Genomic DNA, 20410 nt, shown 5'->3' with positions numbered 1-20410 from the left:
CGCGTGTCTGGACTGGCGGGGGTTCAGCTGAATGCCCCGTTCGTGAGCCGTGTGCGAGTCTGTCGTGCCTCTGTGTGCCTGATTAACTGTTCTGTGCCCTTGAGAGTTGCTGTACTGTGTGAGGAACCTGTCATTAAACTAGAAATTAGTGTTGAACGTGTATCCTTTGTGCCCTGCCTCGTGTCGCCTCCCCTCGGTGTTCTGTGTTTTTTTTTTTTTTTTTTACGTTGTTGCCTATTGCGCCGGTAGGCATCTTCCCGGTGGGGCCTGATGGTCGGCCCAAGGCTTCTTCCAGGTGGGGCCTGATGGTCGGCCCAGCCCGTTCTGGCGCAGGCGAGTGTTTATAGTGGCGCCATCTTGCATTGGCTCATGCTGCCCCCTGGTGGGGGGTGGCGTAACAGTACTGTTGTCGTCGTTGGTGTTGGTGGTATTGGCGAGAAGACTGTTAGTATCTAATACCGAGGAAAAATAATTATTTAACAAGTTCACAACGTGTTGGCTTTCAGTCACTAATTTCCGTCACTGTTTGTTAAGAGGTCCAATTCAACTTCAACTCGCCTTTCTGTTGTTTATATAACTGAAGAAGGATTTCGGATTATTTTTACAGTTGGCTGCAATGTTTTCTTCATATCTACGCTTTGCCTGACATCCTAATCTTTTTACTCGCCGACTGACTTCAAGATAACGTGCACTGTTTTCGGGAGTGTTTTGCTTTTTCTTTATCCTGCTTACTTTCGCCATTAAAACAAGGTGGACTTTCATTGGTGTTACTTCGCTTCTCGCACAGTGGGACAAATGTGTTCTGCTGAGTGAGTAAATTATTTTTAAAGTTAAGACAGGCTTCCTCTACGTTGCCATCATCTGATAGTTGAATTTTCGTTAGTTTTTGTCGGATTTCTACTATATTTGCTCTTTGGAAATTGGGTACTATTACTTTATTTTCAGCCACTGTTGTTTGAGTTCTAATGACGACGCGCAGTAATTTACGATCGCAAGAACCGAGATGTTCTCCTACCGTTACATTACTGACTAGGACAATGTCTAGTATGTTATTTTCTCGAGTTGGTTCAGTAATCATTTGGCTTAGGTAATTATCTTCTAAAATTTCGATAATTCTATGTGACTCGCCTCCTGTACCCGTCAGTGTCGCCCAGTCAATATGAGGGCGATTAAAGTCTCTTAATATCAGTGAGTCGCTGTTATTAAGTGACTGCCTTAAGACACTGTACATTTCAACATTATCATCGATTGATTGCCCTGGAGGCCTGTAAAGAGAGAGAGAGAGAGAGAGAGAGAGAGAGAGAGAGAGAGAGAGAGAGAGAGAGAGAGAGAGAGAGAGAGAGAGAGTTAAAAAAACGTTGCCTTGCAGCTGCACCAACCCTCAGAGCTGCACAATCCATCACACTTTGGGGCGGGCGGTTCACCTCTAGCCCCCCACGCCCTCCCAGTCCCTCAGTCTCCTTGGCCCGTCATCACGCCCGGTCACAACATTCATTATGGCGCCGGGACACACCAACACCCAGCGTTACAAACCGCCCAAAGGTGAATTAAAAATAATTTCGGCCAACATTAGAGGTTTCCACACAAATATTGGCGAGCTAACTCACAGTGTAATAAACAGGAAACGGGCAGACAGTGTTTGTGAGCGAAACCTTCCTGGACGATAAGGTACAGCCGAATTATGCCCGCATCCGTGGGTACTCAACCTGGATAAGGAAGGTTTATGGAACGACTTACTGGTGACTCGGCCGAACCTTAGAGGAGTCACTCTCCAAAGTTTTAAAACAGCGGTGAATGGCTGGTTGCTTAGCCGCAGATAATAAATGTGTGCAGAGTTAGGTTTTAAGATAGGTAACACTAACTATGTAACCTTTAGCCTACAAAATTTTACTTTTTAAACCTATGTTATGTAGGGTGTAATTTTCTCTGTAAAATTTGTATGTATTCTAGTATAAGAGAGAGAGAGAGAGAGAGAGAGAGAGAGAGAGAGAGAGAGAGAGAGAGAGAGAGAGAGAGAGAGAGAGTTGTTAGCTCATATTCTGGCTGTGAACCAAGGACTTGAGCCTGTGGCCGTGCCAGCCTAACAGGAAACTCTTGAAACCAACTTGGGGAGCTGACTCGCCAATCTAGTAAAGCAGGACGCTGACGCCGATGTTAATTACTCTTCAGGATGAGGAACACTCTTCAGCATGAGGAAGTTGAATCAACACTTGTCAAGATCCGTGGGACCACCCGCTGCCTGGGACGGGATCGCCAGCGTGAGGGAGGAAGAAAAGAGGTGCACCTCAAACCGTGCCTCCTGCCTCAACCACGAGATGTTCCACAGGGTGGTGTTCGCCACGGGGGAGTGCATCGCTCCTGTGTGCACACCACCGCCCACCGCTGCGTGGACGAGCCACTGTGACTTATTAGACACGCTGCAGGTCTTTGGCCTGACGACCTCACTTCTGCAGAAGAATATGCAACACTGCTGCTGCAGCAGGTCCATAGTGTTGCTCACGGGAGTCGATTGTCCCCGTCTGTTGCGGAAAGGAACGTTTGGAGCTTCATAAATCTGGGGCAGAGTTGGCATCTGTCACGTCTGCCGCCAACACAACCCGACGCACGTCGACTGTGGTCAGACGCGTTAAGACGTCACGCCGCCACAAGTGTTATGGAGCAGCTTGATATTTTTTTGTTTGTTTGTTTTTATAACATACGAATAAAGCACTCCAGAAGCTACTGATTGACAACGCTGCCAACGTTCGTAGTTCATTCACCAGTCGCTGGTGAATATCAGTCAGTTATCGTTTTGCCATCGTTTCTTCGGGTAACGAAATATCTTAAAGCTGCCACAGAACAATGATAACGGCACTGACGAGGAAAGGCTGTTGTGTGGCCGAGCCAATTTGCCGCTGTAACGAGAAGCCGCTAGTTAACGACTCCGCATCCGCCCCTGCCGGCCAGGTGTTCAGGTACAAGGTCAGGCTGCTTGGTACTGACAGAGTGGCACAGCGAGGTCAGCCGGCGGACGATGAGCATCGTTTCAGTGTTGAAGACCTTGTACGGATCCGTCACCCTAGTAGGCGTTGCATTTCTCAAAATTTTGTTGACAGAATTGTAACACCTAGAATTCAACTCTCCTGTACATCCACATGGCTTTTGCATGTATGTAAACACACATGATACTGGTCCAGACTCAGAAAATGGTAAACGACCATTATCGACGCCAGGGAGTGAACCCTTGACCAGTTTGACGGGAAGCCACTCCTCTACCATTGAGCTGAAGAGGTACCCTCTCAATTCTGTCCAAGAGAGGTGTGTGTGTGGAGGGAAGAGGAAAATACGTGACGGAGACAATACTTTCCTGAATTTCTAAAGCTTATGAAACAATCGTTAACAGGAAATTTCTTAGGCCTCTATAAACTTCTGACCTTCAATCTGAATGCCAGTATGGGTTCTGCAAGGGGCGTTCTACCGGTGTGGGGGGTGGGGTGGGGGGGGAGGGGGGTAACAATAAATATAATAATGTATTCTTCTGCTCAGACCTCACAAAAAAGTAGAAGCACAACCCCTCATTAATGTTGATATAGTATTCAGAAGGTGGTGCGTGACCTATACTGTGTCACCAAACCTTTCAGCAGACGATTTCTCTGCTGTTATCTACCTAAAGTCTCGAAACTTTTTTTTTACCGCAGAGGAGACAGTGCAAGGGCGTAAAAAATATACAATAATGAAAAAAAAGCCCGCTATTTACTGCTCCTAAATAGAGTAGAGTGGCCAAAAAGAGAAATCAATTTCGGGAGGAGAGGTGTCCTGATACCCTCCTCTTGAAAGAGTTCAAGTCGTAGGCAGGAGGAAATACAGATGAGCCGATATTCAATAGATTTACATTTCAACTCTGCATTAGTGTAGTGAATTTAAGTTGATTTGGGCTTACTTTACATAGGCAGGGATGAACCTGCTCCTTAGCGGAATAATAGCCTGGTTCTGGTACCGAGACGAAGCATGTCTGACCATCGTTACAATTATCACAATAACGTTCCTCCCTTCTATTACCGCGATATCTGTCACTGACTCACTACTGACCGTAACTGATTATTTCCAGTGTGAAATGTTCTTAGGTAAAGGCGATCAATTTTAGCTAGTTTTACAAAGTATTCTTCCATTCCAAACTTTTTTCAAAAGTTCTATAATTACTGCAAATGTTATTTTTTGTTGTTATTGTTACGTTCCAATAAGTTGTTACCAAAATATATTTTAACCACCGTTCAAAACCTCTTTAACCCCTGTAGGTATATGTGTAGTTTGAGACAGCCACACACCCGACATTCCACATTTTATGCATATTCTCCTTATATAATCCAACCCTGGCAATGGATCCACCTGAGACTTGTGTAACTGTAACAAACAAGTAACAAAACTCAATATGGCATTTTCCCTACAATTAGTCTGGACCAGTTGCTCATCATCCTACACTTGGCATAAGTTTCACTGGGTACACCCCAAGCTCTCAGTATGCCACGCCCGTGCTTGTGTCTCATGTACATACAAAACATGCTTGAAAAGATTCACCTTTTTTTCCGGGAGTAAGAAGGAAGACACCTCCCTAAACGGGCGTAAGCCACTCCCAGTGAGACATATACTGGAAGCAAGGTGGGTGCTGCAAGCCCACCAAAGTCCCTTCCCGTGTCCTCACTTTCCGTTTTCCTATTGTCCCATTAACACCAGAGAGTAGTTCAGCATGTTCTGTAAAGAGATTCTCTTACTTTCCACACCACACTACACACACACACACACACACACACACACACACACATACACACACACACACACACCACTTCCCCAAAATTAATCAACATAAAATAGAACTAGTCGACGTACTGCCTCGGAGTCCCCGTCTGGGAGGGGAACCTCAAATACCCCAAGAGCGGCCCCCACTTTCGGTTCCCGACCTGAGAGGTGCTCTGATAGATTTTCAACCTTTTTCTTTATTAACTTCTGCAACACTCGCGGTCTTTGCTTTAACTTCCATTCTGTGGAAAACCACTTCTCCTCTTCTGAACCTCACCTTTTCTTCCTCACCGTTTACTGACAGCAATCTCTACTCTGTTCACTCATGTGGACAATGCTAGTTCGGAATATAGGCACCTTGCCTTGGGCAACACTAATCCCGCGGTGTCAGCAGTTTGACCATTGGCGCCCCTCAGAGGCTCAGCGCCTCAGGGGCTAGTTCACATTCTAGAACCTTCTTCTTGGTTCGAGGTGTGTTATGAATAGTCTGTTCGTGAGCGACTTTCTAGGTAACTAACAGCTCTCTCTCATCGTAAACTCTAGTTATTTGCCAACCGTTTAATTATAGGCTGTAAAATCCGCATAATTAAGAAAATGACTTCCGAGAAAATAAATACTCCTCTATCATTTATCCATAATCTGTGAAAGCTGCAGGTGTCTACAACGAAATTTTCCCTGCCAATAAGAAATGTTATCATTGGTGTCAATGAGTAGTCCTCCCTCTGCATTTCTATTTTACGGCATTATTCACACCATTGCACACACTATATAAGGTTTTGTTTGCTTCATTTTGTGATATTTCTGAAGAAATACATCATTGTACCTGACACAGCACCATCCCTTAGCTTACCTTGTGGCTCCCCCCTCGTACTACCGAGAAAACGGTCGTTTTCGCAAATTTTTTTTTTTTTTGGTATTTGAAAACAGGTATAAAAAAACATTTTGAGGAGCCGAAAAAAAAAGTTCGCGGTCAAGAGTAACAGGCGGAGGGTTCCTTAAGGGGACTGCAATCACCTACCTGGCACCATCTCTGAAATTAGTGACGTTCGTCATCTTCCATTAGAAGGGATGGTCCCATTCTGTTGTGTCACAATGTAAACATAGAGATACGAGACCTGATTATCTGTTTTTTGTTGTTGTTGTTGAATTAGTTTATGATGTAATTTATCTGGTCAGTGAGTTTTATCACGTAGTCACTTAGAACAGAGCACAATATTTTTATCGGCAGTTCTGCCAACGTTATGCAGGACATGGATGTGACTATATAATAAGATTGTCACCATTACCATTCCTGACGACTTGCACCAGTGAAGGAAGGTGATGGCAGGCTGAGGAAAGGTTGGGAGAGAAGTTTCTTGTACCGTTCACCGCTGCCACAACACTCACCAGCACGTGTCCGTGACCCACACTCTCTCTCCCCACAGACTTACTTGTGTCGGCTGCGGGCGGAACGGGGCCGTGTCAAGGCGCTTGTAGAGGGCATTGCCGCTCTCATGAAGACTATCGAGGAGATACCCTTGGCGTGCTGCGTGGCCCGAGGACGAGCCACAGGCACTCAGCGCCCTCATGGTGGAGGCTGTGCGCGCCAGATGTCCCGTGAGCGCGGCCTTCCTGCACCGAGCCGGCGCGTGGTCCTTCCTCAGCGGGGAGTGGGGGACCAGTGCCTTGGCCACCGCGCTGGAAGAGGGCCACGGACATGGCCGAGCTGCTCGTGAGGCACCTGGGAAGCAGCATCTATGCCGACGTTCGTCTTTTGAGCGGAGCGATGCCGGAGGCGGAGCGGCGACGACTGGGGCAGGTGAGTCGAAGTCTCTCGTCACCAGACTGTATTTGTGTTTTAGATGCTGTCTCTAGCACCGGTAGGCTCTCTTGATGTGCCTCTTCGACGACCCTGGTCCGTTAGTGGCGCAGACAGGCAGGCAGGTATTATTCATAATGTCTGCCGGGATAAATGACTCTTGTTTGGCACCTGCTGCCCCCCAGTGCTACATTAAAAAGAAGTCGTTGAAGTTTGTGTTGATTGAAGATCTGGGCAGCACGTGGGTAACCTTCCGTCACCCGGCGATGGTTTAAAGCTGTCACCGTCGTTCGGTGTGACTCGAACCTAGCTCACGATGACCGCAAGCTGACCACTCCGCCACCGCCTGGCAAACTGTTAGGCAAATGTTCCCGCCACCGCCGTCACAGGAACCGACCGTGACGTTCGTTCCACCGCCTGGCAAACTGTTAGGCAAATGTTCCACCGCCTGGCAAACTGTTAAAATGTTCCCGCCACCGCCTGGCAAAGAGTTGAAATACGCTCCGTCTTTTAAGTTTTTAGGTTAAATGTGCTTTTCGCGCTGATAAAGTCCTCCACCGCCTGGCAAACTGTTAGGCAAATGTTCCCGCCACCGCCTGGCAAACTGTTAGGCAAATGTTCCCGCCACCGCCTGGCCTGACCTGTAAAACACCACGATGCTAAAACTAGTCATATGACCCAAACACCTAACTTAACCCTCGACACTTAAACCAAGATAAAGCGTCAGTTGACGACGCCCGAACTAAATCGTCTTTTACTAGACAAACAACATGAACCACTGGATAATACATTGCTAACCATTTCGTAGAAGGAATTCGAATATAATCATTTTAACCAAAAGCGGCTGCAAGTTCGTAAGCAATGATTACATATATACTAGAGAGTGCATATTACACATACACGGTTCAAACACCACAATGAAGCAATGATTTTCTTTCACTCAACATATTTACCTCCCAGGCAGCCACAGCCGTGCATTGTTCGCAGCCATAAACACTGGCGAGCAACACACGAGGCTGAAGCATACCTTCGTTCGCCTTTCAAGTCTCAAAGCCTCAGCCAGTGACATCTCAAGTAATGGACGGCGCCCTTGTCATTAAGCCGCGAATTTTGGAAAATCAACCGCTTTGGTGCGAATCGCCATAACTCCCTTATTTCTGGGGCTACATAAATGTTTTTGGTATCAATGGACGGCAAAATGAAAGGGCTATATTTCTTAATAAGCGAATGGGCTCAAAAACTGACTCGAAAGGGTAAACAATCGAATAAATTCGCAAAGAACGACTCTGAAAAAAAAACTTTTTGAGTTCCCAACCTTGAAACCCACTCATTCTTTGAGAATTTCAAAGAACTTATTTAACACATAATTTTGCCCTACCAATGTGTCTTCCAATATGATGCATATAATTTCCCTACTCCCTGTAGTTTCGTCGCTAGAGCTCGAAACGTAAACCCTTTTAAGCTTTCATTTGCCACCAAGCACGCCTTCCTAGCCTCAGTGGTTTTTGCTCGAGCTTGACCAGAAGTCGCGACGAAAATTCGCCGAATCTGACTCATTTCACGCGCCGCGATGAAATACCTTTCTGACGCCACAAAAATTAATATATCTGCATAAAAATTCATATATGAACACTTCAATATGTTTACTATTTTGTATTAAAAGCATTTCAATATATATATATATATATATATATATATATATATATATATATATATATATATATATATATATATATATATATATATATATATATATATATATATATATATATATATATATATATATATATATATATATATATATATATATATATATATATATATATATATATATATATATATATATATATATATATACATGTGATTTTTTTATATATTAGTAAACCCTATTTCTTCCCATTTATGAATATTACATTTAATTTTAGTCAGATTCGGCGAATTTTCGTCGCGAGTTCCGGTCAACCTCGAGCAAAAACTACTGAAGCTAGGAAGGCGTGCTTGGTGGCAAATGAAAGCTCTAGTAATACAGATTAATAATCAGAAACAAAAAATTGAAAAGCACTAATAAATAATTAAAAGTTATAAGCAAAAATGTAGGACGTGTCCAAATCGCGGCAAAAAAGCCGAAAAACAGGCTATATTGTGACGGCTCTACGATAAACTTGGAATCGAGCTATCACAAAATCCTTCGAGCTGGTCAAACTACATTGCCAAGAGGGGCTACATGTCAAATTACAGCCTTCTAGAGGCAATAGCAATGCCACACTAGACAAAAACGACAAAGTGTCTGGAGTTCGTCAAAATCGCTCTCAAATGGGTTTACGTTTCGAGCCCTAGCGACGAAACTACTGGGAGTAGGGAAATGTTATGCATCATATTGGAAAGCACATTGGTAGGGCTAAAGTATTTGTTAAATAAGTTCTTTGAAATTCTCAAAACATGAGTGGGTTTCAAGGTTAGGAACTCAAAAATAGTTGGGTTTTTTTTCAGTCGTTTTGTGCCGTCGATTGATACCAAAAACCTTTATGCAGCCCCAGAAATAAAGGGGGTTTACTGCCTCAGCACAGGCGTCGGTGCTGGTACGCTGAGGTGCCGCCGCGGAGGCTCCAAGCAGTGCTGCGCGACAACTTGTTTCGCAAGTTCCTTCAGCAGACCACCCTTCCAGAACGTGTTTCTTAATATCAAAAGACCTTCACAACCTAAACAGACGACAATACATACCACCCCATAAAACGTAACACAATGTTCATGTAATACTCGTATAATATCAACACAAAAAACTACCGTTATAATATTACTCAAGACAAGAAAACTGCTGCTCAGTACGGTATACTGAGCTGATGGAACCCGTTCACACTCTCCTACACACCGTCTCTGAGGTTCCGTAACATTTATACCATTTGGACAATCGCCACAGCCTTATGATCCATCCGACCCAGCTCAACACAGGTACAAAGTTACCTCGACTTAGGTAAGCAATTGATAGTCGTGTTGTTGACAAAAATAATCACGTGGAAGTCGTTCACTAAGTTAATTTTATGTTTGGCCTTTCGTTCATAGGTTTACGAGAACTCTGTAACCACGGCGACGAGTCCAGCGGAAGGCAGGAAGCTGCTGCAAAAGATCGTTAGGCTCGTATGGAGTATGCATCTCACGTGTGGGGGGCTCCACTCACACAGCTCTTCTGGACAGAGTGGAGTCTAAGGCTCTTCGTCTCATCAGCTCTCCTCCTCTTACTGATAGTCTTCTACCTCTTAAATTCCGCCGCGATGTTGCCTCTCTTTCTATCTTTTATCGATATTTTCACGCTGATTGCTCTTCTGAACTTGCTAACTGCATGCCCCCTCCCCCCTCCTGCGGCCTCGCCTCACATGACTTTCTGATCAAGCTCATCCCTATACTGTCCAAACCTCTTATGCAAGAGTTAACCAGCATCTTCACTCTTTCATCCCTCACGCTTGTGAACTCTGGAACGATCTTCCCTCATCTGTATTTCCTTCTGCCTACGACTTGAACTCTTTCAAGAGAAGGGTATCAGGACACCTCTCCCGAAATTGACTTCTCTTTTGGCCACTCTTCTCTATTCAGGAGTAGTAAGTAGCGGGCTTTTTTCATTATTGTTTTCTTTTTTTACGCCTTGCACTGTCTCCATTGCTGTAAAAAAGCATCGTCTTGAAATTGTTTCAGGTTGGATTTGCTTTTTTGTTTTGTTTTACAGTAAACAGATCAAGGGCCCAAAAAATAATGAAATAAAGCCCTCTAATCACTGCTCCTATAAAAAAGAGTTAGGAGGGGTGGACAAGATAGAGGTCAATTTCGGGGGGGAGAGGTGTCCTGATACTCTCCTATTGAAAGAGTTCAAGTCGTAGATAGGAGGAAATACAGATGAAGGAAGATTGTTCCAGAGTTTACCAACGTGAGGGATGAAAGAGTAAAGATGCCGTTTAACTGTTGCATAATAGGGGTGAGCTTGAGTAAAAAGTCGTGTGCAGCGGAGCTTTGTACTCACGTATCATTTCCGGACTTAATGGCAGCCAGTCCCTGTTCTTTCCGTAAACCTATCGGCAGTAGGACAATAGGAACTTTAAGTTCCTCAACTCCTCAAAAACTCAATTTCTCCACCTGTCAACTCGACACAATCATTCAAACACCTATCCCCTATTTTCCGATAACACTCAGCTATCATTTCCTTCTTCACTTCACATCATCAGTCTATCCTTAACTCAAAATATCAACTGGAAACCTCATATCTCATCTACTAAATCATAATTATGAACTTTACTTCCATTATGTATTGAATTTTGGAGATATCGACACCCTCACAACATGCATGGACAGACTGAACTGTGTCATCCAGCAAGCCTCCAAACGACTGGACCTTAATTTTGGCCCAGAGGAGCATCAATCCCAGAGGCTTCGCCTCCTTAGGCAGCATTTAGGGAGTAATCACTAGGACTCCCAGCGATTCCGCGAAAAATACACCATCAACACCAGAAACAGGGTCAGTGACCTAAATGTCGCCAACATGCCTCGCAGCGACTTTGATCAACAACTTCGCAACATAACTAGCCCACGCAGGTGTTGAAAAGTGATGGAGCAAGGACGCACGCCTGCCTCACTCCTGAATTAACAGGAAAAAAGCCGGAAACGCCTCCACCAAACTTTACAGCACTCACACTCCCAGAGTAAAGGCCAGTCGTCAGGTAAATAATCTTTCCAGCAAACTCACGGATCCGCAGAATGCCCCAGAGTGCCTCATGATGCATCGAGTCAAAAAAAACTTCTTAAGATCGATACAAGATACGAGTAGCCACTGTCGGAACTCACATCAGCGTTCCACAAGGACGTTAAGTGCTGGATCCAGTCAATTTTTGACTTGCCGAGCGTGAACAAAGATTGCTCAGATCTCTTAAACTTTTTTTTTTTACATGTGGCCAATAGCGCCGGTAGGCTATTTCATGGGGCCTGATGGTCGGCCCGAGCCCATCATGGCGCAGGCAGTTGTTTATAGTGGCGCCATTATTATTGGCTCATGCTGCCCCCCGGAGCTCATTCTTGATTTCATTTGCGCTGTACAGCTACTTCTAGAGTCCGGGTTGATAGGTGGTCTTCAGGACAGCATGTGGGTAGTCTTAGGCCACTCGGCGGTGACTGAAAAATTCCAGGTGGTTAGCGGCGGATTCGAACCCACATCATGGACAGCGCATGCATCCCACAGCCTGGCAGGCAGAGGTTCAAGCCCTGTCCAGGTCGGGATATTTCCACGGACAAGGAGTGGTTACTGTCCCCCCTTGAGCAAGGGGGATGGGGTGTGTGGTGTGTGAAGGTCCCGGCAGTACCCAGGGATCGACCATAATGCGCCTTGCTCTAATTTGGAACGTACTTGATGGTGATGACGGGTCCAGCTCGTGATCAAACCATGGTGAATTACACACACACACACACACACACACACACACACACACACACAACCACTAATAAGTTGTTATCTCCCCCTACAGTATCAGTACCAGAGGGAGTTGGTGATGCTGGAGGACTTGGTAATTCGCCAGAAGTCGGAGCGCGGGAAGGAAGCGGCGCGTCTGGCACTGCAGCTGCAGGAGAAGCTGCACGACAGCCATGTGGCAGGCCGTCGCTACGAAGGCCTCCCGCGTGCTGCCGGACGCAGCGTCCTGCAGCTGTCTGTCAGGAAAGGCCTCGTGCAGCTCACGTACCTGGTGGTGCAGGTGGGCCGCCTTCCGGTTGACGTGACTCTTGACGACATTTGCGGCACCACCGCTCTCCACGAGGCCGCCTCCCACGGCAAGGATTCTTGCGTCGCGCTGCTGCTCGGCGTCGGTGCAGACCCGCTTCGACGTGACAGGTACGTTGATTTAGAGATAAAGGTCAGTAAACGTCAGGCCCTTACGTCCCTCCCTGTGCGGCGGCAGTCACTGACAAGATATTTATTTTTCCTTAATATTTCTCCTCTTTCTTCTGTGTACTAGTTTTGTGCATTAATGAAAACTAAACCTTTCAGTAAGCCATTATTTTAACATTTAAAAGGTAGGAGACTGTTAGTAAGCTGAGGGGAGTTGATAGGACGAAGAGACTTACGGCGGTATCATCAGTCAAGCTCTTCCCTCTTCGTCGAAGCGTCGCTTAGAGAAAGTGTTTCCGTCAAGAGGTATTATCAAACGCTATTTTCTCTTCCCCCTTCGAAGCTATCTTTCCGTGTAGTGTTGGTACTACTGCAAATCAAACAAACGTTGAAAACCGAAACATTAATGCATTTTAGGTACATTTCTATAATGGAAAATATTGTGTGGCAAATACTTGTGTAAGCAGTGCTTGATACAGTGACATACACTATATATAGCAGAAAATTTACATTGATGCTTTTAATTGGTTGGTACCCGTGGCAATGTTTGCTTCAGGCTCATCTCGTTCCGTCGCCTGTGGGCGGAGCTTAGGAGACCTCGTTAGAATAAACTGCTTTTCTTTTCTTTATTCTCCTCCTGTTCCATGAGACATCTTTTTCTCCCATCGTTATTTCTCCCTTGTAAATATAATTTTAACTAGCTTTAGAGCTCCTACCAGTGGGTGGAAAATGGTATCATCTATATTGCTGAGCTTTGCTAAGCTCCACCCACAGGTGACGTCACGAGTTTGGAGAGTGGCTGTGGGAAGCCCAACACGAAGTACCAAATACCACAACATACTCATACGGACTTGGGAAACATGCGCCCGGAGGCCGAAGCCTGTCAGTCCGTCACTTTAAAATTCAATCCAGCAATCTACATGCTTATGGTTCGAAGTGCCAGCCCTACAAACGCTCAAAAAAGAGAAGTGTTGTGAATAGTTGAGACTTTGAAGGACGGGGCGTGCTGGATGGGAGGTGTGTTGGAGTGTTGGCTTAAATTATAACAGGAACCGTGAAGTCTTGAATAAACAGAAAAATAGTGTTTCTCGTTATTTTTTTTTATATAAGGTCTAGAAAATTTATTGTTCTCTTATGCCCAATTAATACAGCAACATTGAAAAATGTTGTAATAAAAAATTAAATGTGCGAAGAAGATATTACCGATCTCCTCTTCGTCAAGAGGAGAGAAATTAATTTTTTTTTTCTTCTCGCCCCGCCGCGCTGCATCAAAGACACTCCTCGTCACTGATAATGGTCTTTTTTCCCCTTGTTTCTTTCCTCTGGAAGGGGGGGGGAAGAGAATTGAGAATCCCAGTAGACTATGTACAAGAGAGCTGTGTGTGTTTGTGTGTGGAGCTCCCCACACATGAGATGCCTACTCCACATCGAGGAAGCTGATTTAGTAGGAGAGAAGTGAAGTTTCTGAGTTAAGGATAGACTGGATATGTTTAGTGTGGAAGAAGGGGTCGGCTGAGTGTTGTCGAAGAATAGCAGATTAAAGTGCAGTACAGACAAAAGTACAGCAAAAGGGATAGAATATGTCTGAATGGTAGTTTAGATAGCAAAGACTTGTGCCAGACTGTATCAAAAGCTTTTTATATGTTTAAAGCAACCGCAAAAGTTTCACCGAAACGGCTAAAAGAGAATGATCAGGAGTCAGTCAGGAAGGTAAGGTCACCACTAGAACGCACCTTGTGGAACCAACACTGATGATCAGATTTAAGATCAGAGGTGCATAGATGGCGCCACTATAAACACTCGCCTGCGCCAGAACGGCGCTGGCGACCATCAGGCCCTCTGAAGAAAAGCCTTGGGCCGACCATCAGGGCCCCCACCGGGAAGAAAGATACCGGCGCAAGCAAAGCAAAAAAAAAAAAAAAAAAAAAATAGGTGCTATACGATTTCCCGGTTAAGGACCGATTCAAAAGCTTTAGAGAGTTAGGAAAGTATATTCCGCCGCCATGTTGCTTCTCTTTCCATCTTATATCGATATTTTCATGCTGACTGCTCTTCTGAACCTGCTAACTGCATGCCTCCCTCCCCCTCCCGCGGCCCCGCTGCACACGACTTTATCCTCATGCTCTTCCCTATACTGTCCAAACCCCTTATACAAGAGTTAACCAGCATCTCTATTCTTTCATCCCCTTCACTGGTAAACTCTGGAACAGTCTTCCTTCGTCTGTATTTCCTCCTGCCTTTGACTTGACCTCTTTCAAGAAGAGTGTATCAAGACACTTCTCCACCCGAAATTGACCTCTCTTTTGGCTACTCTTTACTTTTTACTTTTGTGGGAGCGGCGAGTAGCGGGATTTTTTTTTTTCTTTTTTTGTTGCCCTTGAGCCGCATCCTTTGATGTAAAAAATAATAGGACGGTAGTTCGAGAGGTTGGAAGGGTCACAATTCTTAGGTACAAACTGTATGTAGACAGACTCCTAGCGGAGAGGAAAGGAAGATGTTGAAAGGCAGAAACGTGTGAGCGAGAGATCTTGTTGACTGGTAGTAGCCAGGGGGGGCCATGGAGTCTCGAGGTTTGAAGCTACTAAACTGTCAGTCGGCCATATTGTTCAAGCCGGGGAGGAGTGGCCAAATGGATGTAAGTACTTCCTTGAGCGGCCGGCCAGACCACGTGTCCGCGTGTGGCATTTCATGAGGGTTCGTGTGGCAGACTGGCAGTACATGCTTTGCTGCTTACAATTTTCTAACTTGTTTTTGTTAAGGAGACCACACATCTTGGTGATGAATTATTGTCCTCACCGTATTTCTTGGTGATCATGAATACATTACAGCGCTTCTTGGATATCATGTACAGTACTACTGTCTTACCTGTTACAGTATATTTACAGTAATAAATCACAAAATTATTTTTATTTCATATACCTGCATGTTCAAGTGCTGGAATACAGTAAGAACTTTTTTTTTTTTTTTTTTTTTACGTCGCGGCGGTAGGCTTCTTCCCGGTGGGGCCTGATGGTCGGCCCAAGGCTTCTTCCCGGTGGGTCCTGATGGTCGGCCCAGCCCGTTCTGGCGCAGGCGAATGTTTATTGTGGCGCCATCTTGCATTGGCTCATGCTGCCCTCCCGGAGCTCATCTTTAATCCTAGAATCTAGAGTCCGGGTTGATAGGTGGTCTTCTGGACAGCATGTGGATAGTTTTAAGCCATTCGGCGGCGGCTGAAAAATCCCAGCAAGCGTCCTCCATGTTAGGCGCGCTCCACCCTCGTATTCGTACCTCACGGCTTGAACAATGTGGCGCCCGATTTGACGGCTGAGACCACGAAAACTGGCTTCACTCACCAGTACAGCGCGCTCGGCGCTGTGGGCCTCTCCACCCTTAATACCTCCGTGGTAGTAGCGAGCAAGACCTGAGTCTGAGGCTATGGATATAAGCAGCTTTATTTCAAATAGAAAGGGGACCAAGGCAATGAGTTGCAGCCTGCAGGGCAAGAGCAGGCGGAGGAAGAGTTACTCCCTGCTGTTGCTGTAACTGCAGATGAGTCATGACGGGAGACTGCCGCTGCCTTTACATTGTCTGTTAGCTCATGTTGGTGAAGCAGAGGGCTCTTTAGCCAACTAGCAAGGATCCATAGTCTAGCTGAGTGGTTGTCAAACGTTTTTGTCACACAAGGCATACTAACGCCTTAAAAATGTGACGTATACTGTAATGATGGAAAATGTGCACACTGCACCAAATTGCTCCAGCATTCAGCAGTTCGAAGTGGAACGAGTGACCGTATTTTTTCCGATTTCCAAAGGATCCAGTTATTATTTAACAAATTTCAAGAGGCAATTTATTGACAAGACCCTGTGGTCATTATTTTGTTACGTGACACTTACGCGAGATCGAACTTCGTTGATATAAAAATAAGTTAAAAGCATAACAGTGAAAGAAGCTTTCAATACATCTTTAACCCTGTATCTAATAAACTTGCAGCTTGCAGGAACTGATGACATGGCAGGAGTGTTACTACTGAATACAATAACACATAAATTGGCACTAATGTTTGTCAGATCAGAATTATCCAAAAAACTCGCGCTTCTCTCGCCTCCGACCACCCAGCATTTTGAGCTGGGCTAAGCCCCCAATGTTTGAAGATCCTAAGTACGCCCCTGAGGACACTCCTGATCGAAAGTGTCTGGGGGCGGAGCAAGCGCCGGCCGCGGGCTGGGAGCTTGATCATGATGTCACAAGTGACTCGCTTAATATAATGCCTCCCGAACGTCGATCCTGCTCACAGAGTTCTTTTTGTACGCGACAACCCTGAACGACGAGACCAAGGTGACGCCCACCTAAGTCGTGGCTGGGGCATGTCGACTGATCCTGCCGTAAAGGACTTAGGATAGGGCGGCTGCGTAGAGCTTGCTTGGGAAAACCGTCGGGTGTGGAGGCGGCGGGTAAGTGAAGTGACGCGCCCCCGGACGTATGCCCCTACTGGTTCGTATGTCCCTTCTCTCCCCTTCCTCATTCACACCAACCCAATTCACACATGCCACCCTAAGGTGCTCCTCCCTCCTCCTCCTCCCCTCCCTGGGACAGATGGGAACCCCTCCTCCCGTTGCCACTTTTCGTCCATCCCGGAGGGACCACTGGCAGCTGGCAGGGCTCATTCCCTGAGGGACGCAGGGCAACAGATCGTCCGGAATTACCAACATCCTACAATAAAAAAAATTCACATAAGATAAAATCAATGTCACCTAAAAACACAGCACCAAAGCTTCCCGCCGTCCTCTTTAGTTTCACCACAAAAAAAAATACTGCACACCATGAACAAATACTAAAATCAAATTGTCGTGTAATACCGAGTTCACCTCGTGAAGGCGGGGTGGAGCTAGGTTATCACAGACGTGGCTGTGGTAGTCCAGCGAGGTGCTGCTAGTTCATAACAGCCTGGTGCTTAGCTTCGCACACTGACACCTACAGTCTCATTGGTTACGATCCTGACTCTGCGCAAAGCCTAACATGATCAGTCAAAATTTTCCTTGGCTTCTGTTTCTGAAGGCAGTGTTTGGTTATGACCTAGTTTCGTTTTGCCCTGTGCGCACGATTGGTGAGTTGAGTGAGTCTTGGTTTCGGTGTGGGTGTGAGACGAGTGTGTGATGCCACCATGGCTTTTTAATGTGTACATGGATGGTTATACGTATGAAAGAAGTGAAAGCCAGAGTGGGGGAGCTAGGTCCAAGGCTGGAAGTGTGAGGACAGAGCAGTCATCGGTGGCAGGCCAGTTTGCAGATGATACATTAATGTTGGCAGAAAATGTGGGGACGCTACAGAGGATAGTGGATGCGTTTGACAGGGTGTTTAAGAGGAGAAAGCTGAGAGTGAATGCTGGAAAGAGTAAGGTTATGGTATTTGAGCGAGCGAAAGAGCAGACCATTAATTTTGCAAATCAATGCAGAGTTAGAGCAGAGAGCACAACGAAGTGTAGGACAAGGCTGGGGGAGGAGAGAATGGAGCTGACTGACTTTTAAAACTTGAGGACAATTTTATGTAAGCATGGAAGTATGGAAGGTAAGGTGATGGAAAGAGCAGGGAAGGGCAGACAGGTACTGATTGCACTGGAAGGAGTTATGAGAGAAAGAAGTGTGAGCATGGGGGTAAACAGGGAAATAAGGAACATTATTATCCTGCTAACCCTGTCGTATGCATCAGAGACGTGGACATAAAGTGCAGAACAGCAATCGCAAATACGTCTAGCGGAAATGAGTTATATAAAAGGTGCTTGTGGTGTTTCAGGACGAGATGGAGAAAGTAATGAAAGCGTGTATGAGGGGTTTGGTATGGCTGTCACGGCGGAAGGAGTGAGGTGTGGAGTAGTCGAATGGGTGAAGCGTGGTGCGCTGAGATGGTTTGGACACGTGATGGGAATGACGGAGAATGAATTTGTGGAGAGTGTCTGAGGAAAGGAATGAGGGAGGGTGTGTCAGGGGAAGACCACCTGTGAAGTGGATCAATAGAGTGAGCGAGTATCGGACCGAGAGAATAGGAGGTAGCAGGATTGGCTATGCTGAGAGGGAGGGCCAGAACAGGGAGAGATGGATACAGTTCTTCTGCGGCCACCTCCTGAGGGAAGTTCTCGTGATGGAACAGGGCGTCGGAGACATAGATAGACTGAGCTGCCTCCTTTGATGTATATTTGCTGCCAATAATAACTTGTCTCGTTAACATGTGTGGAGCCATGGCACGGTGCATCGTGGTGACCGGTGAGCTGTCCCATCATTTGTTTTTACTCCCTGACAGGTACGACCAGACGCCCCGTCTCCTGGCCGCCATGTTCGGCCACAAGAGCACCGAGCAGCTGCTGGCACTACACGAGCCGCGTGACCCCCCCTGCCGTGCGGGCACCACCGCCGAGCAGGCAAACCACAACTATGACGCCTACCTCCGGAGATACGAAAAGCTTGGCAGCGAGAAACGGGAGTCCCTAACGCCCATTGACCGTCACTACCCAGAGCGAGTCACGTGCAGGCTCATGGAGGCCATCGGAGTCCAGGAGCTGTGGGAGAGGGCTGGTGATGCTCTTGTGGATTTTTCCCGTGGTGAGGCCCGCGAGGTGAAGGACGCAGTGATGAAGGAGCTGCATTCCATTATAGAGAAGATTGCGCAGGAAGACAGTCTGTACAACGGCAAGCTAAGGCTGGTGGGCAGCTCAGAAGATGGGTCAAAAATATACTGCCCCGACGAAATGGACGTCAACCTTCTGATTACGCCGAAGAACGTCAAGGTCGAGGTGGAAGAGACCCCAAAGGGACTGGCGCCAGCCAAGGGAAATTATAAGATGTCCATTGTGGCCGACGCGCCCGGTCTCCAGGGAAACAAGCTGATGTATAACCTGTTCCTTCTGTTACACAAGTGCCTCGCGAAGTACACACTGCAGGATGAAAGGCTGAGCTTCGTGCCGCCCGGCCTGAGCAGCACGCAGGTGGGCGCTGCCCTCACCCTGGCCTGGCAGGGGAAGGAATATCCCCTCCTCCTGGTCGGTGTGGATCTCGTGCCGGTGCTGGAGCTGCCGTGGCACGAGAAAATATCAAAACCAAAGCTCATCAAGGACACTGCCAAGACATTCCACGTCAGCAACACAGCTGACGGCTATTGGCGTTGCAGTTTTGCCTTGACAGAGGCAACGGTGCTGAAAAAATTGTCCCCCATCAGACGACGTGTCATGGTAATGGGAAAGGTTCTGCTTTCCTGCCTCAAGACCGAGCCGTGGATGCCACAGCACATGAAGCACCTCTGCACCTGGTTCGTTGATCGGGCGTGGAAAATCATCGTTCCAAACGGATTCTGCTTCAAGAACGCTTTCCTTAGCTGGCTCCAGGAGCAGGCAGAAGATCAGCAGGTCACCAGCCAGGAGGAGGCTCGGTTTTGCACAGAGGCACTGATAGCCATTTACAGGCAGCTGTGTGACGAGCCCGAAGTACTGCGGGGCCACCTGCGGCCAGGCCGGATCTCTGCATACTTTGGAGGAGATTTCGAAGGCATCAAGCAGGGAGAAGGCGCTCCGCTCATCGTGCGCTGCCTGGAGGAACAATTGGAGAAGGAATGAAAACAGTGAAAATGGTGGAAGGGAATATGAAGAGAAGGAAGAGGAACGAGAATGCCATGGACTTTGCTAGTGAGGACTGTTAAAAGAAAAAAAGATAGTTCCCTTGAATACATATGTAGACATTGTTATGTCCCTCTAGGAAAAGTGGTTGACGTTCACTTTGTAGAAACAGATGATTTTATGCATATATATATATATATATATATATATATATATATATATATATATATATATATATATATATATATATATATATATATATATATATATATATATATATATATATATATATATATATATATATATATATATATATATATATATATATATATATATATATATATATATATATATATATATATATATATATATATATATATATATATATATATATATA

The 20410-nt window shown here is 46.0% G+C and overlaps 1 protein-coding gene across 1 annotated transcript; it reads left to right on the top strand.

Annotated features, from left to right (window-relative positions):
* The first annotated feature begins 6468 nt into the window (after positions 1 to 6468).
* On the top strand, positions 6469 to 20193 carry LOC126983153 (uncharacterized). The gene is made up of 3 exons (XM_050835649.1): positions 6469 to 6571; positions 12073 to 12434; positions 18708 to 20193. The coding sequence occupies exons 1-3, from the start codon at positions 6470 to 6472 to the stop codon at positions 20011 to 20013; spliced, it is 1770 nt and encodes a 589-aa protein (XP_050691606.1). The 5' UTR covers position 6469; the 3' UTR covers positions 20014 to 20193.
* Positions 20194 to 20410: the final 217 nt, after the last annotated feature.

The sequence above is a fragment of the Eriocheir sinensis genome, chromosome 53 (assembly GCF_024679095.1).
Source record: "Eriocheir sinensis breed Jianghai 21 chromosome 53, ASM2467909v1, whole genome shotgun sequence".
NCBI classification, from domain to species: Eukaryota; Metazoa; Arthropoda; class Malacostraca; order Decapoda; family Varunidae; genus Eriocheir; species Eriocheir sinensis.
Note: the sequence above shows the minus strand (reverse complement) of the source record. Positions and strands in the feature narration are given on the sequence as shown.